This window comes from Artibeus jamaicensis, unplaced genomic scaffold (genome assembly GCF_021234435.1).
Source record: "Artibeus jamaicensis isolate MK-2021 breed Jamaican fruit bat unplaced genomic scaffold, CSHL_Jam_final contig_233, whole genome shotgun sequence".
Lineage (NCBI taxonomy): Eukaryota > Metazoa > Chordata > Mammalia > Chiroptera > Phyllostomidae > Artibeus > Artibeus jamaicensis.
Genome location: NW_026521486.1, coordinates 37487652 through 37509027, shown reverse-complemented (window position 1 = coordinate 37509027; position 21376 = coordinate 37487652). Strand labels below are relative to the sequence as shown.

Here is a 21376-nt window from a genome sequence, read left to right as displayed (position 1 = left end):
ATTTCTCAAAAAACTAAAAATAGAACTACTGTGCGACTCAGCAATTTCAACTGTTGGAATATAGCCAAAGGATATGAGAACCCTATGTCAGAGAGCCATCTGCAACCCCATATTTATAGCAGCACTATTTACAAAGCCAAGATATGGAAACAGGACACTTGTTTAAAGAAGTCATGGTGTGTATATTATCTATCCATTAAAATGCAATATTATTCACCTGTTAAAAAAAGAAGGAAATCCTGCAATTTGTGAAAATATGACACTATGCTAAGTGAAATAAGTCCAACAGAGAAAGACAAATACAGTAGGTCCTTGCATAACATCATTTCAGTCAATGAGGTTTAGTTATAATGTTAGTGAGATACCTTAGGAACTTACCTCCTTTACAGCAATTATTCAGTGGTAAAATTGGTTTCATTATAATCAATTCACTTAAAATTGCAGAACCTATTGGCAATGTTAAATGAGGGTTTAGCATACTTTATGATCTCACCTACATGTAAAATGTAAAAAAAAAAAAAAACTATAGAAAAGGATATCAGATTTGTGGTTACCAGAGCTGGGGTATTGGATGAAGGTGGTCAAAAGTTACAAGCTTCTAGTAATAAGATAAATGAGTACTAGAGATGACTATAGCTAATACTGCTGCTTTATGGCACTTGTGAACGTTGTTCAGTGAGTAGATCTAAGAGCTCTCTTCACAAGGAAAAAAATTTCTTATTCTTTTGTGTCTATATGAGATGATGGATGTTAACTAAACATATCATGGCAGTCATGTCACAGTATATGTAAGTCAAATTCTTATACTGTATAGCTGAAACTTATATGCTCATGTCAATTGTATCTCATTAGAATTGAATTTTAAAAGCTTGACATAGACATACCATTAAAATAAAGAATTCAGTGTTTCATTTGCTTGTGGCAAAGCTGGGGGAGAAGGAGGGTAGAACAAGCAAACTGGGTCCGACTTGGAAGTTTTGAACAATCATGCTTTCATATTTCCAAATTTTCCAGGTTGTATCCACGCCATGCAAGTGCCCTGAACAACCTTGGAACGCTGACGAGAAACACGGCAGAGGCACAGATGTACTATCAGAGGGCTCTCCAGCTAAACCCGCAGCACAACCGCGCTCTGTTCAATCTCGGGAATCTCCTTAAGTGAGTGGCATGTGCACCTCTGACCGGGTGGCCTTGTGATTCCCAGAAATCCTTTTCTTCTCAACACTTACTCGATTATGCTGTTGTGTCATTTTCCAAGAGTGGAGTAATTAAGGATCCCAAGCTTTGAGAAAATTCAGTATTCATCTGATTAATTCTGTCCCTTATCAGTCAAGAAGAGTGTTTTCCAGAATGTCTTTTTGGAAGTATTACTCTGGGAGATGTTCATAGTGTCTGAAGAGAGGTGGAATTAGGGAAAGATTACAGGGTCAGATAAACTCAGGAAATGCTGAATTAAAAACTAAAGATAGTTCCTTTACTGCAAGAATTTCTAATATGCTAAAGGCCCCGTGAATCCACAAGCGGGAAATATGGAACACAGCATTTTCCAAGTCAGTCTTTTTTTGGTAGGGCATTTCCCAAGTACTCCATGAATATACTTCGGGAAAAGTGCTGGTGTAGGAAAAGCAGTCTTCTCTGCAGGTGTAACCAAATGTCCTAACCACAACTCTTCCCAGCTTGTACTGTAGGTAAGAAACAAAGGGAGACATACCTGGAATTAGTAATGAGTAGAGTAACTCTCTAAGGAAGGCCTCTTGGGCATAATCACTGATGATGGCTTTTCACTCACTGCCCTGTAAAAGGTTAATAGTGCAATTAGTGTCACAGAAGACTAACACAAAGGGGTGTTTTTGCATCTTGTCCTTTTATGAATAGGAAGTCTAGGCATGGAATGGTGGTGGTGGTGCTGGCAGTGATAATTTCTGAACTTAAAAAATAGGTTGAAAACATTAGAAGTGGGCATTAAAAGGTAAGAGTATGGCTGGAATCAGGTTGTAGTGGTGTATTTATCTGTACTTGTTAGGCTCTGACAGCCTACACACCCGCTGAATTGGCTTTGTGCCTCCAAACCTTTAGCGAGCACGTTCAGACCTTTGAGGCTGATGTTGTGCTGCATTCATTCTCCTGTCCTCTGCCTACCAGGATTGCCCTGACTGCCTCGGTAACTTGTCTGATGCGCCAGCTTCACCTTCCTGTTTACTCCTTAAATATTCCTTATACATATAGATGTTGCCACTAAGATGCTCCCTTAAAAAAAAGGAGAAATCAAGTGTTGGGGAGAAATGAGTTCTAATTGTAGATAACTAGTTATAGGGTGTTTTTACTTGACTCTTTTTATAAACTCTTAATTTACAAACTTCTAAGTTTATAAACTAAGGACTCTTTTTTTAAAGTCTTCATTACAATACATCTGTATGTGTTGTAACTTAGAGCCCAAATAACTTCATGTCTGGGTGAAAGCCTACCCAGTATGTGTGTGTGGGGGGCTATCCATGGATTTCAAAAATCATGTAGATGAGGATTCTCTTCATCCCCATCTACATGAGGATGTAGAAATTTAGCTTCAATGGCCTGTATACAAAGTACCATTTCTTGTTAGGAGTGATGTCCTGCAGTTATGATTATCATAATGGGCTGAATGTCCCTCGATTCAAAAATGATGGCAGAAATTTGTTAAAATTTCATCTGGTCAAGACCTGAACAAGAGAGGTACACTCTAACCTTCCTTTTCAATTCTCTTCTGATTGCCACTGACTATTATCTTGAATTACCATATGTGGGTTAAAAGTACAAGGAAATATTTTTTTGGAGCATGGCAATGACTGCTTTTCACAGCAGGAGGGACTCCTGGATACCCGACAGAGGGCTTCTTCTCTTTCAGTAAAATCAGGTCTTGATTGTCACCCAAACCAACAACAAAGCATTATATTTGTATAGGACTGTAGCATTCTGAGTGCTCTTGGAATGAGACCTTCCCAGTGATGGGACCAAGTCAAGGTCCCAGCTAGTTAAGTGTCTGTGCAAAGCCATTCTTGTTCACCTGCTGCACTTTCCCATTATACCAGAGAGCAAAGTGACTACATCTGTGTAGATTATTCTTAGAATCCAGCAGAATAAAATTATCATAATAGCTAACATTTATGTAATGCTTTCCAGTTTACAGATGTGTTTTTTATATCCATTGTTTAATCTTCAAAACAAACTACTGTGAGAGGTATTATCTTCATCCCCATTTTACCGATGAGAAAACCAAGATTTGGAGATTTCTTCTGACCTTGGTTTAGGCTGAGGTAGACCCAAGATTGAATTCCTGTCCTTGGACTTATATCCTCTTCATGTTCCACTACCCCTGCTGCTCAAATAACTCTTATGCCCCCAAATGATCTAATATTTAGCTATTTAATGGTATACGATTGCCTTTTGAGAGAAAGAGCCTTCCTGTTTTTCTTAAGGAAACCATAAAGGTTGTTTCCACCGTATCCCTCCGTAGCAGAGAGAGGTGACTCACCAAACAGCGGAGCCCGTCGACGTTTGGATAATGCCAGGTTTTACTTTTGCTTTCCTTAGTATTTTTCTGCTAAGTGGTAATGAGTCAAAAGTGAAAAGAAGAAAGAATATTATAAATTTGGTTTGGTTTGATTCATTTTACTATTTATTTAGGATTCATACTACATTTATCTCTCATTAGGCAGCTTTTCTTTTTAAATCCTCACCAAGGACATGCTTATTGATTTTATAGAGAAGGAGAAGAGAGGGGGAGAGAGAGGGAGAGAAACATCCATGTGAGAAAGAAGCATCCATCGGTTGCCTCCGTATGTATGTGCCCCAACAGGAGACCAAACCTGCAGCCTGGGCATGTGACCTGATCAGGAATCAAGCCTTCAGTCTTTTGGTTTGCAAGACAATGCTCCAACCAACTGAGCCACACAAGCTATGGCTAGGCAGCTGTTAAAAATTATGCCGTTTCTTGTAATACAGAAATTAATGCTCACTCTAAGAACTCAAGATATCTCTGTAGATAGGAGCCGTTTAGACTGGGAGTAGCAAGGTGCTTAGGGAAGAAATAGAAGGCCTGGGAATTGAACCTAGATCTGTCTGGCCCAGTCCCCTTACACTGCACTCCACTGCCCCCTTGTGGCTCACCTGAACTTGGATGCACCCTAAAGCCACACTACCCAACGGAAATAGAAGAGTCAGGCTTTGTAATTTAAAATTTTCAGGTGGCTGTATTTCATAACATAAAACAGGTAAAATTAATTTTAATAATATGTTTTGTTTTACCCTAATATATCCAAAATATTGTTATTTTAACATGTTATTGATCTTAAAAATTAATTTTACAATTGAACATGTAAAATATTAACAAGATAGTATACATTGTTTTTTATAATTAATCATTGAAACCCAGTATATATTTCACACTTACAGGACATCTCAGACTATTTATATTTCAAGAAATCAACAGCCACATGTGGTTAGTGGCTACTGTATTGGACAGCACAGACCTTAATTAATGCCCTTGACTTTGAGAGCAATGTGAGCCAGAAGTTCTAAATAAGATGTGTTTCTTTCAGAGGATCTTAGAAATTTTATAGTGCTGAGGGCAAATTTTCCTGAAGTTTTGGAATTTTATGACAGGCAGCTTCAGATCTGCTCACAGGAGTAGACTTCACTGAGTGCTACCCAAATACATTTGGCCTTTTTCAAGACCCTTTACTGGACTCTAATCTGTCACAAATCCATGTAGCACATTTACAGGGGGACAGATTGATAAGGAACAACTTTCCATGCCAGTATTCTTAATTTATATTATTGCTGGCCTTGCTTGGAACCTAACTTGTAAAAGGAAATAGACAAGATTAGCATAAACTTATTATGAATTAAAAGAGCAAAAGCCCCTGATGGCTCAAAAGAATATAATAGAACATTTAAATTCAGGGTATGAGAAAATATTTCTGTGACTGCTTTCTGTATCTGTAAAATAGTGGCTGGTGTTTGAACCAGAATATGACGAGAACCTCTTAAAGAATCGCATTATACGTCCCTGATTCAAAAAGTACTTTCCATTCATATGATTAGCTATAGGTGTTACATGGGACTCAAAATAAATCTTATCATCAAAACTCAGAAGAAAATGAGATAGAATGTCTAATAATTAAACTGCACAGAAGATGAATTTGATAACAGCATACATTTCATTTTCTTTAGTCCTATCCTTTAGAAAATTGCATATCTAGAGAATAGAAGAACCCAGAAAGCATAACCATTGTCTTTGAAATAAACCTAAATGTTAGTGATAAATTTTCGTATAGCTTTGATACTAGCCACACCATGTTTTATTTCGTAAAAACAAATTTTATGTGCTCAAAATAGTTTTCTCCTTCTCTACTTATTACCCGAAGCCCCAGAGAATCCAAAATGCCAACCCATTGTATAGAGAAAAACATGTTTGGGTTCTTCCCACCGCATTAGGATTTCGACTTCGAGGGGATGAGCTCTGCATCCTCTCCTTGGAGCGAAATCCTACTCCCCACCCCCATGGGGACCTGTTAGTCTCCAGGTTTCCTCCAACTTTACTTATGTGTAGTCTTAACCCCATTACAGTTCTTCCCCCTCATCTGTGTTCAGCTCACACCCGTCTCTCTCCAGGTCTCCTTCCCCCAGCTCTTTAGAAGCTCAGTCCAGCATCTCCCTCACACCATCTCCATCCTCATTGCTGCCATCTCACAATCTTCTGGAGACTGTCCCCTCCTCCTCGGGGGCTTGAGCACCAGAGTAGTAACTTTTTCTTGCTACCAGCCCATGCTGCCATTTTTAGCACATACAAAAATTACATTCAGCACCTAGTTCCTCTGCTGCCCGCATTCAGGGCCCTCCAGTCCGCTCTGCCGTGGGCACTCACCAAATGGCCATGCCGTGGGCTTTTTAATTGTGCAGACCTCTGCTTTCTTTAATATCTGAATTCTGAAATGTTCCTTTTTGACCCTAAACTCTTACTCCTGCCCACCTTCCCATCCTGCTCTCTGTCACTCCTACTGACCTATTGTCAGTGATGATTTATGACCTGCCACTTTCTAGCTCAGTTGTCGTCAATTCCTCTGGCCCTGCACTTCACCATCATTAGAATTTCTGTTCTCTGTGGTTGTTATGTTCATAGTTTATAGCCTATCTCTAATTTATGTGATCTATTTTAGTTTTGAATGTGACATCAACTTAGACTCCTTCACACCTTAACTATCATTTACTTGCCTGACTAGTGCCCCAACCTAGGGTCCTCCCATTGCTTGAAGTTTGCTTTCCCTAGAATAGCATTTCTCAACATTTTTTGTTGTTACCTCACCCTTTTGAAGCATTTTTTCTAATCACCTCCAACCCCAATTTAAAGCTCAGGAATAAGATTTGTTAGGTGGGGTTGAGCATTGGGAGACCACACATCATTGTAACATCTAAGATGATTTTTTACTAAGAAGCAGTTTTCACCTCTATCAGGAATATATACCCACTGACTTCTGGCCAAGATGGAGGCATAGGTAGAAACACTGTGCCTCCTCACACAACCAAATTTAAGGACAACAAAGATTTAGAAACAAAAACACAACCAGAACAGACAGAAAATTGAACTGTACTGACAATGAACCATTCATCCAGACCAGTAAGAGGGGCGGAGTTGGCGGCTGGCAGAGGAATCCCAGCAGGAAAAAGTGGTGGCTGGCAGACACCGGCACCAGGAGGAAATGAGCAAACCCAGTGAGGTGCGCAAAGCTGTTAGCTGACCACGGATACACATTTGTGCACAGATAAACCAGACAAAAATGGGCAGTAAGACAGACCATGCAACCCAGGGCCCCAGAGCCAGGAAATAAAAACTGAAAGCATTGATTGAAAAAACTTGCAGGGGTTGAGGTACTGGGAGAGACTCCTACCCTCACATGAGAGTTCGCTGGAGAGACCCACAGGGTTCTAGAACTTACACAAGCCCACCCACCCGAAAACCAGCACCAGAAGGGTCCAATTTGCTTGTGGGAAGCAGCAGAAGGGACTGAAATTTGAGAGAGAGTGGAGCAAACGCCATTGCCCTTCTCTGACCCCGCCCCCACATACAGCCTCACAACCCAAAGACTGGGTTGCCCTGCCCTGGGGAACACCTAAGGCTCCAATGCCCCTCATACTTAACAGGTGGGACCACACCAAAAAATAATGGCTTAAACAGAAGAACAAATCAAAGCCCCAGAGCCAATACTTTTAAGTGACCGAGAGATAGCCAACCTATCAGATGCACAGTTCAAAACACTGCTGATCAGGACGCTCACAGAACTGGTTGATTTGGGGTGACCAAAATCAATTAGATGAAAAAATGAAGGCTACACTAACTGAAATGAAGGAAAATGAACAGGGAACCAATAGTGATGGAAAGAAAACTGGGACTCAAATCAATGGAGTAGACCAGAAAGAAGAAAGAAACAACCAAACAGAAAAGAATGAAGAAACAAGAATTCAAAAAAAATGAGGAGAGGCTTAGGAACCTCCAGGACATCTTTAAATGCTCCAATATCCGAATTATAGGGTTATCAGAAGGGGAAGAGGAGGAGCAACAAGTGGAAAACTTATTTGAACAAATAATAAAGAACAACTTCCCACTCTGGCAAAGAAAATAGACTTCCAGGAAGTCCAGGAAGCTCAGAGAGTCCCAAAGAAGTTGGACCCAAGGAGGAACGCACCAAGGCACATCATAATTGCATTAGTCAAGATTAAAATGAAGGAGAAAACTGTAGAGGCAGCAAGAGAAAAGAGGACAGTCACCTACAAAGGAGTTCCCATCAGACTGTCAGTGGATTTCTCAAAAGAGACCTTACAGGCAAGAAGGGGCTGGAAAGAAATATTCCAAGTCATGAAATGCAAGGACCTACATCCAAGATTGCTCTATCCAGAAAAAACTCTCATTTAGAATGGAAGGGCAGATAAAGTGCTTCTCAGATCAGGTCAAGTTCAAGGAGTTCATCATCACCAAGCCCTTATTATATGAAATGTTAAAGGGACTTATCTAAGAAAAAGAAGATAAAAAAGATGAACAGTGAAAGGACCGCAAACTCAGTTATTAACAACCACACCTAAAACAAATGCAAACTAAGTAGACAGCTAGAACAGAAAAAGGACCACAGAAATGGAGATCATGCGGAGGGTTAGCAAGAGGGGAGTGGGAGGAGGAGAGGGGGAAAAGATACAGAGAATAAGTAGCATAGATGGTGGGGAGAAAATAGACAGAGGGAGAGCAAGAGTAGTGTGGGAAGTGTAGAAGCTAAAGAACTTATGACACATGGACATGAACCAAAGCTGGGGAATTTGGGAGGAGGGGGTGTACAGGGGGGAGGGGAATGAAGGAGGGGAAATGGGACAACTATAATGGCATAATCAATAAAATATATTTTTTTAGAAAAAAGTATGTACACTCTATATTTTCATCTAATCTGTCACACGCTGAAGACAAAAAAAATCTGAGGTAAATGGGACCCTTGCAAAAAACTCTGACGACAGCCATTTGGGGAGAAAATAAACAGGGCAGGGTGGGAGATGGAGCTGTTAGAGATGCATCTTTTCGGGCCTTATTATACGTCTCAAGTATTTCCTATCTCCCTAATGCGTATTTCCTGTATCCTTGTTCCCCACCTCCATGCCCACACACATACCCAGAAGATGGCATCACCCCTTACCTTTACTAACAGTGTTCAAGTCATTTAGGGTGAATATTTTGCAGCTTCCTTTCTGCCTACCTCAAAATTTCCTGCATTCGCAGACTGCCTCTTCAGTTCTTTGGAAGAAAGAATTGCCTTGCCTCTCTCATAAGGCACCTGTTCACACCTGTGCTCGTGGGTTTTTTTTTTAATTAAGGCATAATTAACATGCAAAAAATGTACAAATCTCAAGTAATGAGTTTTGAAATTTTACATACTCTTGTAGTTACCCCCAAAAAACACATAGAATAATTCTATCACTCCAGAAAACACCCTTCATACTTCTCTTGAGTAATTTCCACGCCCCCCCATGAGGCCACTGTTGTTCTGATATTATTTCCCCATAAAGTAGTGTAGCCTGTTTTAGAACTTCATTTACAGGTGATCATTACTCTGGTTTCTCTTCAGATTGCATAAATCTTTCACCTTTTACAGGTGATCACCTGTACTTTTTTGCTCTCTGAATAATTTTCCTTAGCATAACTTTTGAGTTTTATCCATGTTATTACATGTTATCTTTTTTATTGCTGACTAGCATAAATTTAAAAATTTGTATTATTATATATATCCCATTGTATAAATAGGTCATTTGTTATTTTCCATGGGTAGATACTTGGTTTGTTTATATATTTGAGTTTTTATGAATATTCAGGTTTTGAATCTTCACATCCCAGTCTTCGTATGTTTATTTTGGGGTAAATATCTAGGAGTGGAATTGTGGATAATTGTATCTTTACTGTTTTAAGAAACTGCCAAACAGTTCTTCGGAGTAATTGTACCTCGTTTCACTCCAACAATGGTGAGCAGTCCCTTCACTTCACACCCTAACATTCGGTGTCATCAGTCTTTTTTATTTCAGCCCTGATTACTCATTAGTGTAAAACCCACATAAGTTCCTGATGCTGTTTCTTCCCCATCCCCCCACCCATTATCATGGGTTCTCTCTCAGGTCTTCAGATTCTTCCCATTCCACAGACATCTGACCCCTAGGGAGTCTTTCTCAGTTTAGTTACTCCCTCCAATTGTTCCCCTCAGTCCTTCCTTTCTCTGGTCAAATTGACGGGAGGAATGGGTAACACATGGTCCTTCTTCCTCCCACCTGTCCTTTCGACATTCCAGTGCAGCTGCTGTCTTGCGCACCAGCTCTGAAACCCAAAGGCTCTCTCAGCTCTCGCTGCCCTCAATTTCTCTGGAGTGAAGAATATGACACTGTTGACCACCTTCCACTGCTTTTGAAGCTCTTGTTATATTACAACACATTATTTTTCTCTTCTGTTTCCAGTATCTACTCTTCTGCCACCCTCCCTTTGAATTTGGGAGCACCTCAGAAATTCGTTGACCATCCATTACAGACACACATAGAGTCCGTACACCACGGTGTTAAGACTTCCCATAATCCTGCCACTTTCCTACTCCTTTCCTACTATTCCCCACAGTGTGTGAACCCAGATGCTGAGCCAAACTGAGCACTTGTCAGTGTATGAGAAACACTAACTTGCAAACTACATTTGAGAAAAACATGACAAAGGTTTTAACGTGAGAACTCTTCTAGTTCATCTGATCTCTGTTTTACTTGCATTTTTATATTCAATGCGTTGCAAAACTGAATTATCTGGGAAATGATGAGAATGTCTACCCACTTCTTCAAGATTTTAGAGTTCTTTGTATATAAACAGATTGCTAATTGTGAAAATATTTTCGTAACTGTCTCTCCCTCACCGAAACTCTACTCATTTAGGCTGTGATTACTAATGTGTCAGGCATGAGCAAATTGTTTTTAAATCCATAGTGCAGTCAGCAAGGTCTCCCTTCTCAATCCTTTCTTTTGCCCTGACGGCTGCAGTGAACACAGGGAAGGCCAGAAGTCGGCTCTGCACAGGAAGCACCGTGGGAGAGAGCAAGCTCTCAGGAACCGCAGGCTTTGTTTACCTTCCCTTGAAGAAACTGGGATGTCATCATATTCTCTCCTTGCATAAATATTTGAGACAGTGTCATTGAAAAGGCTGGCCTGCTTTGTGAAGGACTGGAGTTTTCAGCAGTCCCCTTTGCCCTGGAAAGAACTTTTTCACTTCCTTAAACCTCATCATCTGTCCTGGATTCATTTGCCATTTAGTTCCCTTCAGCTCCTGTGCTGGGGAATGACTTGGAACAACTTTTAACTTGAAGTGTAACTTAAAGAGGAATCAATTCAATTTAAAAAGAAATGAGGGTAATCATTGGAAATTTCTTCTTGGACATACCGTCTTACTGCAGGGGACCAGGCACCTCGACTTTTTTATCTTAAATCCTGTAGGAGATCAGCTTTGCCCTGACACAGAGATTAATTGGGAATATAAGTGGTTAGAGATCACTAAAAGGTATGCAAATCTAAAAGTGCTCTAAAAGTCCAGAAAGAGAACTTGAAAGGACAGAAAGAGGCAGTGCAGGCTTGCTCTGTTGCCTGTGGCCCGCAGCCCTGTCTGGGAAGCCGCGTGGGGAAGTGAAGCCTCCCTTAAGGCTCCCTTCCTTCTTCGTGACTCCTCACCAGTTCTGTCAGCCTCCCTCCCGTGTTCCGCTCACTCCAGCAGGCCCAGTGTGGGACTGTCCTACTTCGTGTGTCCTGCGGTGCCACCTGTCTGCTGGCAGCCTTGCAGGGCTCACTGCCCTCAGCCTTTCTGCCACCTCTCCTGCAAGTGAAAGGAACAACAGTAACTGACTCTTGAATGACAAACACAGAGCGCTTCCTTGTGGCTCCAGAACCTGCCCGCTTGGGGCTCGGGGCTTGTCCAGAGCCAGTGCTTTCCCTCTGTCCAGCTGGGGGGTCACGCCAGCCTCAGGTCCAAGAGCTGCAGAGCTTAGCGAGTTTGGATCTCAGCTGTATCACAGAGTAGTCTGCAACCCAGGAAAACGATTTTGTTTTGCAGTGCCTCCAACTACTCATCCATAAACTGGAAATCACAGTAGTAACTGCATCCTTCATGAGTACTAAACACAAGAATGTATGGAAGTACTTAACAGGACCTAGCCTCCAGTAAAGATGAAATAAGTTTTAGTGATTATTAATTCTTACTAGCCTAGGGACATAATTTCTCACTTCTAATCTGAAGCCCACGTTCTTAGAATAGAATTAATTATGAATGAGAAGGAGCTAATGCATTTTCTACCCCTGCAGTTGAACAGCTCTTGGGGCAGTATCCAACCACCTTGAGGCTCCATTTGCTCCTGTTCTAAATGAGGGACAGGAACATCTGTGGTTTTAATGAGGACTCCAAGTTGCCCATCTCTTAACTGAAGTGTTAGTAGATGACCAGAAAGGAACTGGAAGTCCCCTTTCTTTTCAGAGGCAACATTTGCATCCGAACAGCATTGTGCCTTTGCTGAGAAATCGGCTAGTGCAACTTCTCGTAGAAATTCCTTTGGGGGAACCTGGGTGGAAGGTGGGGAACGAGCCAGTGGAGCTCATGTTTCCTGCGCTGTTCCACGTGCCAGATGCTGTGCTAAGCACACTGCCCCTGCATATTTGTTTCACCCTCGCAGGAAGCTGGAGAGGGAGAGATTAACGTGCACATTTCACAGATTCTTCCACTGAGGCTCATGGAGATGGAGCGTCCAACCCAAGTCACACAGCAGGCGAAGGCAGAGTTGGGATTCAGACAGCTCTCAGCCGGAGCCTAAACTCAGGGCTCTGCGTTCAGCTGTGGCCCTTCCTCGGGGGGATAAATAAGTCCTGGCTGAATCAGCTTTTCCCAGCTGCCTTCTCCTCCAGGTCCCACCCTGGGAGCATTGTTTCTCTGCTTTCCTTCAAATCACTGAAAGGTTTAGCTTAAATATTTGCCTGCACCTTGAAGTGATAGTGGCTTGGGCCAATCCTCCACCCACTCCCAGCCCACCTTGGCAGGGCAAGGCCATCATGGGACAAGGGTCCTGATGCCAGGCTTCAGGACAGTGACCTCTCTGAGCTGACGGTAAAGACATCAACAGCCATTCAGAGGAGTGACGGCGAAGGGGACCCAGGAGGAACCTTTCCTCACAGCCTACTCCATGCCAGCCCCTACGGGAGGTCTTCGCACGAGCCAGGTCTCCGCGTTTGCTGCTCTGTGACCAGACTGTGTCAGGACCTTCTGTCATTCCCTTTCCTCAGTTTTCAGTGGCAGAGGCAGGTGTTCAAAACGGCCGAAGTTTGACCACTCACAGCACATAGGGTGGGCACCCCAGCTGCCTCCCATTGTCGCCACAGTGACCTGAGTCCAATGCCACAAACCCTCTGTGGCGGGGAGGGCAGACGGTCTACTTAACACTGTATTGAGTGTGGGTTTGGCATTCAAGAAAAATTCATTCTTTCCCACCACATAATACAAATCAGTCCTCCAGACAATTAGTTCTGTGCAGCTTCTGTGAAAAGTCAACCAGAAAAACTAGGGTGAAGGCTGCTAAACCAGATGCAATGCAGCCTTTGCGTTGCCCAGGAATGAGCTCAGTAAACACGATCATTAAAGAGGCCACACAGAGGATAATCCAATCGTTTTAAATTTGCTGTACAGGAAATAGAGTAGAGCCCCAGAAAAACGTGTGCTGAGAGAAGGTCGTCTCAGTCAGATGTTCACAATCTGACTTTCACCATTCAGCTTTTCAGAAAAGCCGGGAAAGTCTGTCCGCCACTCCCTTCTCCCCACCACCATGTTTAAAAAAAAAAAAAAAAGAACATACATACCCTTTTTCCTTTGTGAAAGACATCATTTTTGGGATCCAACAACAACAAATACCCTGACAAAGAGAAAGAAATTAAAAAATCTGCCTAGCACTCCAAGTTCACACTGTGGTTAATGGGAAATTTTATTACTGCCAAGTGCATTGCCAAATCCATTTATTTCTGTTACTGGCATTTCCTAAATTCTCCCAAAATGTCAATACTTTTTCAAGGCAAGCATCTGCTTTCAGTTTAAATGAATGTGTCTTGAGAGTTTAGACAGGAGTCCAAAAAGTTTTCTAAATTGACACTTAACAGGTCTTTAATTACTAAAAAGAAAATGTGGTAAGGTTTTATTTGCTTTTGCTAAATATCTGTCATTGAGCTAGAGCCAGGAAAGTGAGATGATGCAAATGTTTTTACTTAACACACAAGAAAAACTGTCTCACTGCCGTAGAACCAAAGGGGAAATTCCCTGTGAAACTACAAATGTTTAATGGCAAGATTTGCACGTTATGAACAAGATCTCATTTCTACTTGATGTTTCTCTTATGAAATCAATGTTGAAGGTGTTATTGGTTCCAGGAACCCCATCTCAGGAATTTTAGCCTTTTGGAAGTTCCTGGGGGAAACTTAAGAGAGTGGAATTTTGCTTGCAGAATACTAGAAGCTTTTTATTTATATATGATGACCCCATATGAATAACACAGGAGCTAAGATTTGGATGCAAAACAGGACATTTACAACAGAGTTTCTCTGAAGGACAAAACTGCCTCCTCCAATCGCAGTGTTTCCCACTGTACCCCTCCACCCCCAGCCTCCCCACAGCACTGGCCATCCAGAGGTATTGATCACCCGAGCAAATCAGCTGGCCATTGTGACCTTTCTCTTTGGCTCCAGTTGTCCCAGAAAGTCTTCTTTCTGCTTTTTTAAAGCTTCCTTAATCCTGTTACATTTTGCCTTACATCAAGGATCAGTTGATCAGGCAATCCCACATAGTAATCAGGGAAGACTTTCTTTTTTATTTATTTATATTTTTTCAGTATTAAAATATATAATCCTTATTACATTTTTCCCATTGCCATTTCGTCCCCTTATATCCTCCACCTCCCAGTAACCACCATACGGGGAAGACTTTCTTAAAACACAGGCCGAAAACCACCCTCGACACAATCACCTGAGGGGCTTCTTAAGAACATTGATTCCTGGCCCCAGCCCAGCCCTACTGAACCTCAGAGGGATCCTGCACTGTACCAAACACTTACTGATTTTTAAGCACTACGATTTGAGGACTACTGACCTAAGGGGAAAGGGAAGTCAGAATATTTTTGGTGGCCGAGGATTATCAGTCATCAGCTGACTTGTCTGGCAGATGAGGAAGTTCAGGACGCTGAGAGGCAAGAGCTGTTCCTTAACCCTGGAGTGGTTTTACTCTCATCTGCCCAGGCGTCCCTCATAGTTCCATCAACGCCAACTGCAGCCCCTGACAGAAGCCCTGACAGTCCTCAGTGCCCTCAGCGTGACTCGAGTTTCCACAGGGAGTCCGTGTGCCTTCCTGTCATCCTAAACCAGAAATGCGCCCGTGGCGGGTTGCGAGGGTTACGTACTGCGGCCGACCTTTTCATCAGTTTGCCCACCAAGTGTGGGTTCCTTAATTCAGGCTTTTTGTACTGAATTCAGAGAGAGAACCCGTGGACTCGGTTACCTGAATCACATGCTTGGTCAATTCAGAGGCACATGTTACTTTCACATTGCCCCCTTTTCAATGTACAGGTCGATTCACTGTGAAGGGGTAACAAAGTGGCTGTACGTTGATGGGGTTTATGTGGATGATGGACTCCTGGTTTTCCTAAGTAGCTACTGAGCCAAAACGAACGCATTAGGGAGTTTTAATCTGTCTAATGCTAGCCCAGGGCTGGTCTGTACCATCAGATTACATAGGAAATTCCTGTGATTAAGGAATTTCATGGTATCATTTTGCAATTTCCTGCTTTTCTTATTACACATTTTTTTACTTGGAAATAGCTACTTAAAACGTTCTTTTCTAAGAAGCTTTCCTGGTGTGGCTACAAAAGGGGCTCAAAATTGCTTCTGATTTTTTCATGCCTAAACAGAAGTGAGCAATCACCCTCAGAAGTGAAGACCCATGCCTTTGGGTGGCCTCACCATCAGCTGAGTGGGTTCTGAACTATGGGTCTGGCATTTACGCTTTCTCAGCTGTGTGTTTGCCTTGGAATGAGGTTTCCAGGGGTAAAGCCTCTGTTTGTTACTGTGCTATTTCACCTTTAGTACAGCACTATTTATTTGTGTATTTAGTGATGATCATTACACTAAAAATCCATTGTGATATCAGACACAGGAGAAAAGTCACTCTGATGTCTAAGCTAATTTTTTTTTTGCGAATAGTTTAAAAAGTGGAAGTGTATTACTTTTGAGTGAATTTCAAGAACACCACATTCTTTTTTATTTTTAAAAATAATTTAAAAAGAAGAGAGAGATTGATTTTAATGGGTGGTATTTAGTAACATTGAATAAGCTAATAAAAGCCAAAACATACATTATACCTACTGTGAGCCCGAAGCACAAGGAGGTCAGATAATTGCCTAAGGAATCACAGCTAGTAAAGGGTAGGAGCAGAGTCCAAACGCAGCCCTGGTTTTTGCGTCTGTGCTTTTAACCACTATGCAGACTGAAGGCAGAGAAGCTGCTTAGCAGCGCCTGGTAAGTTAGAAGGGCTCATAAAATGGAAACTAAACTTGTAATTTTTTTTTATGATTCCAAGCACTGGGTGCTTCTGCCTGCCTTAGGATCAATTCTATAATATTGAAAGAGGTATAGAAACAGAGGTATAAAATGGATTGTATTATCCTCTGTCAAATTTTTATTAGACTATTGGAAAACTGAAGAGAGATTCGCAAAGATCTAAGGATACAGAAAATAGAAAAAAGATGGTTTTTAAAAAGTAATTTAGCAATTATTGAATTTCTACTCTGTGTAGATCACTGTACTAAACTTACTGAATTTCCCCCTTATACAGATCACTGGGATAAAAGAAGTAAGTAATGTGAATAAGACATGAGTCCTGTCTACGAAGGCACTTAAAACCTAGTACTGGTCATAGACAGGATGCGTAACATTTAAGAGAGTGGAGGCAGAAGTGTGGACCGCGGTCTGTCGATGGGTCTGCTGTATTCAAAGTCCTGAATCACAGAGTCCCGCTGTTAGAGTAGCTGTGTGCTGTGGGCAAATCACTCGATCTCTCCAAATCTCAGCATTTTTTGTTGTTGTTGGGGTCGTGGTTGCTAGTATTTACAATGAAAATAATTCTACGTAATTCATACTGCTTAATGGGAATTAAAATAAATAATGCAAAGGAATCACTCTCTCCTTCTCGGGGAGTAAAATGTTTAGCAAACAACTGTCGAGAAATGAAGTTTGAAAAACTTGCCCGCTGGACACCTTCACTCATGCACAAGCTTGCACCCTCCTGCAGGAGGCCGTGCTGGGAGCCCTTCATATGCTGGGCCCCGGCCTTGGAGGAGAAAAGTGACGTGGGCCCCAGTTACTCCTTAGAATGTAGAGCGGGAGGGCAGAGGGCAGCGGCCCCTTCGGAGGCCAGAACAGGGTTTCTAACAGTGAATCCCTGCCACCTTTTTTGTTATGTTTTGTTTGTTTTGTTCTTTGTTGCGAAAAGAAATTCAAAATATAAAAGAGGTAGCATATATGTAGTTGCTGACTTTGTTACATGTTTAGGAGGCCTGGGGATCATGCTGTGAGCTGGATGAATCAGGGAAGGCTTCCAGGGAGCAGAAGTTGTGCAGGCAGGAGGAGAAAGCCACCTGTGAGGTGCAGGCAAGAGTGCCGGGCTGAGAGGCACCAGACCTGGGTGCAGCCTTCCTTTCTGCTTGGGACCAGGGCAGATCACTGAGGCCCCCGCGTCTCGGTTTCCACTACTATAAACCAAGGATGCTAGACTGTACCCACAATTCTCAGATCCAAATAGCTGTCACATCCCTGCAGAGAGCTTTCTATGAAGATGTCCAACCTCAGAACACCAAGGTCTTTTGAAAAGCACCCCAAGTGGTTTTAAGGGACAGTGAGGGCAGAGAAGGAATAGGAGGTCTCTTAAGTTCTGGAGACTAGGTGTCAAAGGCCACCCAGTCCAGCTGGACTAGTGGATGCCTGGATATGTTTAAACATTGGTCAGAACTGTGACAGAGGATTTTAAACTAAAGTCCATCTGTAGGCAGTAGGGGCATTGGCGAAGATGTTTATGTAAGCAAATGGGTTGAGTGCTCTAGAAAAACGAATGTTGCTTGCAGTTGTCTGTGTGTCATAAAAGGGGAAGAGAGAGGAACTGGAAACCGGCTGCAAACTAAGGGTATCAACGCAGGCGTGTTCGGAAGCAAAACCGAGTAAGGTGCGCGCCATGCTGCAATAATCTAGTAGAACTGTAGGAGTGTTGCCCCTGTTTTAATATGGGCTAATTTCCAGAGAGACGTGGGCCGTAATGTAGATGCGAAGAGGATGCTCTTCAGAAACAGGTTGAAGTGAAGCTACGTTCTCACGTGGTAACCGCGTGACCGCGTGACCAAGGAAGGTTCCATTCGGGTGAATTATCTGCTGTAGGTTTCTGTGTCAGGTCCACACCCATTTCATGAACTCCCACGGAAGGGTGAGCAAAAGAAAGACCACGGAAGAAATAGGTCTTCTATTTCCCTCTGAGTGAATATACCTATTTTTTCCTTTTCAGAAACAAAAACGACAAAATTGCCACATATTAATTTTGAGGGCTTTCGTGAAAAAGTTTTTTTAACAGCCAGTTAAAATGGCCTGTGCCTGACCCCCTCCTGTCTGGTGGCTGACTCTCAAAGGCTCTCAGGCCACTGAGAGCCATGGAGGTGCAAAGCCAGCGGAAACGGCCCGTCTGCCTGCATCCCTGCATCCCTGCATCCCTGCATCCCGCGGTGCTCACACTAAACGAAAACCTGAGATGCAGTGGCTTTCTGAAAGTGTGCCAGTCAGTCCCTTCAGAGATTCATAGAAACAGAGTTTTCATAAAGAATTCAAGTTCCCTCTACATAACTTTGATGCTAAGTTTTCCATTATGTCTCACTAATGGTCATGGACTATTTTAAGAGCTAATTAATCTCTCTGAGTTTATACATAAAAGGTTTAAGTTGCCATTTTAACTGAAAATTTGACAACCAAATTGTTGGTTTTTTTCCTGCTGATTCTGAAGAATATCCAGGCTAAATTACATCCTGAGGCACTGGATTTTCAGCCTTAATTTCCTGAATCCCTGTCTTCCTTTGGATTTGGAGGGAATTTCCAAATTAATGTTCATAAAGATTTACAAAATCCTCTGAGGAATAATCCTGCTAACCATGAAACCAATAGTAAAATTACCAGCATTACAAAAAGAAGTTTTTATTTAAAAAGATGTGTCAATCAAGAAATATTTCAAGAAATATTTTAAAGCAGAAACTCGAGAGTATGTAAACACAGTGGACCTCCACAGGATCTTACAGGCCCTCTTTAAAAATGTCTGTTGACTAAAATGAATGAATCAACATAAAAGCAGCACCAATGAGCTGTAATGCAAATGTTTTATAACCGTGCAACTTAAAAGCCACATCCCAAGGACGATCTACTTAGGGACACAAGGGTTGCGTGGAAGGGTTGCACCTCTCCACGCACAGTCCGGGCAGGACTGTGCGTGGAGAGGAGGCCAGTGGGAGTCGGCTAGACCCCGAAAAGGAGACAGCACAGACAGCCACCTTCTTTGGGAAACAGCTCACTCATAAAAGACAGTGATAAATGTTTGCTGCATTAAATAGTTAAACGCAAGGTATACACCAGAAACATGACTTTTCCCCCCCAAGGTCTTTGATAAAAGGCTATCTTCCAAGTAAAATCACCTTGTACTATGCTGCTTCTAACACTTGGAACTCGGGCATGGGAGTCAATATTAGTTTTCCCTCTGTAGATCTTTCTCCTGCAGAGACTGAAGCCTGAGGGGTTTTTGTAGCAGAAGCTACTTTCAGCCGCTTTTAATAATTCATGGAGCAATTATGCTGCAATCTCAGCATGAGTACAGATCACCTGAGAGTCTTTTTAGCATGCAGGCTGTGATTCCGTGGGTCTGTTTAGGGCCTGAGACTGTGCATCCTTCACAAGCTCCTAGGCCATGTCGATGAGACTGGTGCATAATCGCACTTCCAACAGCAAGGTCACCAGAGGTAAATAGGTAGTTAGAATGAGCAGACACGGTGTGCTACAGGAGCGCTGGCTCTTGACTCAGAAGATGGATTATGTGAGTACGATGAGTCACTTGACTTTTCTGAATCCAAATTTTCTCATCAGAGAAAATGAGTATAGTAAGACAATAATACCTGCTGCATGAGATGGTCGTAAGAATTAAATCAATAACGTTACATGAAAACTTACCAGAGCATATGGTAGACATTCATTGCTGAATAAATGATTGTTGATTCTAAATAGTAAGAATGTAAGCACACAATTCAGCACTGGTGGCTGGTAAAGATGGGGCTCCCTTGTCTGTGTGCCCGATAGTTCCAGGAGTTTTGTTCCTCATTCCACTTCTTTTGCCAGTTACAATATCTAGCACTTAGCAGATGATGAGTTTGTGGGATTGTACTAGTAGCAAAGTCGATCATTGCCATTGGCTATTTTTGGCCTCAGAGGCAGCGATATTAGGAGAATGACCCAGGGTTTCCTCATGGCACTAAGAGGAAAGGGAACTGTCACCCAATACAACGGTAATTACTCTGGGGCCTTGGATACTCTTCCAACCGGAGGCATGATCACTGGGAGAAGATTGAAATGAAAAACACAGACCCAGCCTCAAGTCTTAGTAAAAACATGATGATAAAGGAGCTGCTTGTTGTTTGCCAGGCGGTGGTCACAGTATTTTCTAATGTTATAAATTATGTGTAAAATGTGTGTCTCTCAGTCATAAAAACAAAGACTAATGTGCGCAGTCTGGCTGACTTATTGATTATGGGCGGCTCAGCCACCGCAGTAAGGGGCCCAGCTCACAGAGGGGCAGCGATTCGCCCAGGGGCTCAGGTCGTCTTCCACAGCCTAGCACCTGGCTCCCACGCCACCCAGTTGCTCACACAACTTGCCACAAAGTTGCTGCTCTGAAAGTCTAACTTTCTGGCTACCAAACTTGAAAGATAGTCAGTAAAACTCCCCAAAAGTGCATAACAGGAAGTGAAGGCAGAAAAATCAGTGAATGACCTGCAGCATCATTTATGCTTTAACATCTCTTTCCACTGAGAATTCAGAGGCCGAAACTGTTAACGCCTTGAGACAGTGTAGTTCAATTCATTTGCAGCTCATTTGCAGAGTGGATCAGTTACTCTTGGCTAACACAAATAGATCTTGAAGCCTAATCAGAGCATCAAAACAAAGTTTTATTAAAAGATGTTTTTCCCCCCTCTTGTAACCTATAGGTCCCAGGAGAAAAAAGAAGAGGCTATCACTTTACTGAAGGATTCCATTAAATATGGCCCAGAGTTTGCAGATGCTTATTCAAGCTTAGCTTCATTACTGGCTGAGCAGGTGATGGTTTCCATTTAATTTCACATAATATTTTTTTTATTTTACTGTCGAATGAATAAATTAATATGACACAGGTTTTGATACTCATGGTTTAGCTTATTAGCTCACACTGGACAACTAACCCCTATGTCAGTTTTCTTCTTAACAGAAATTACAAGCATAGTATTCTCAGTCTCGTGTTTTCTGTGTAGTGTAGGTGATCTTTAGACAAAAATGGTTCATTTCAGACCTTTGGTATATTCTCTATCACGCTGGGAAAAAATCTGTGAAGAACAACACACGGTACTTGCTGGCTTTATTACTATTTACTTATCACATTTTTCTGGGGGGGATTGTTAAAGTACTGAGATCTCTAAACTTAATACAGAACCAGTTATCAATTATCTTATAG

General features: G+C 42.1%; 1 protein-coding gene across 3 annotated transcripts in view; it reads left to right on the top strand.

Moving 5' to 3' along the window:
* Positions 1-21376, top strand: part of TMTC1 (transmembrane O-mannosyltransferase targeting cadherins 1) — a 243731-nt gene that overhangs the window by 188112 nt on the left and 34243 nt on the right. For all 3 annotated transcript variants that reach the window (XM_053661849.1, XM_037144874.2, XM_037144873.2), the window contains 2 exons: positions 1015-1158; positions 20877-20985. In XM_053661849.1, coding sequence (XP_053517824.1) covers positions 1015-1158; positions 20877-20985 — 253 coding nt within the window. The remainder of the gene's footprint in view (positions 1-1014; positions 1159-20876; positions 20986-21376) is intronic.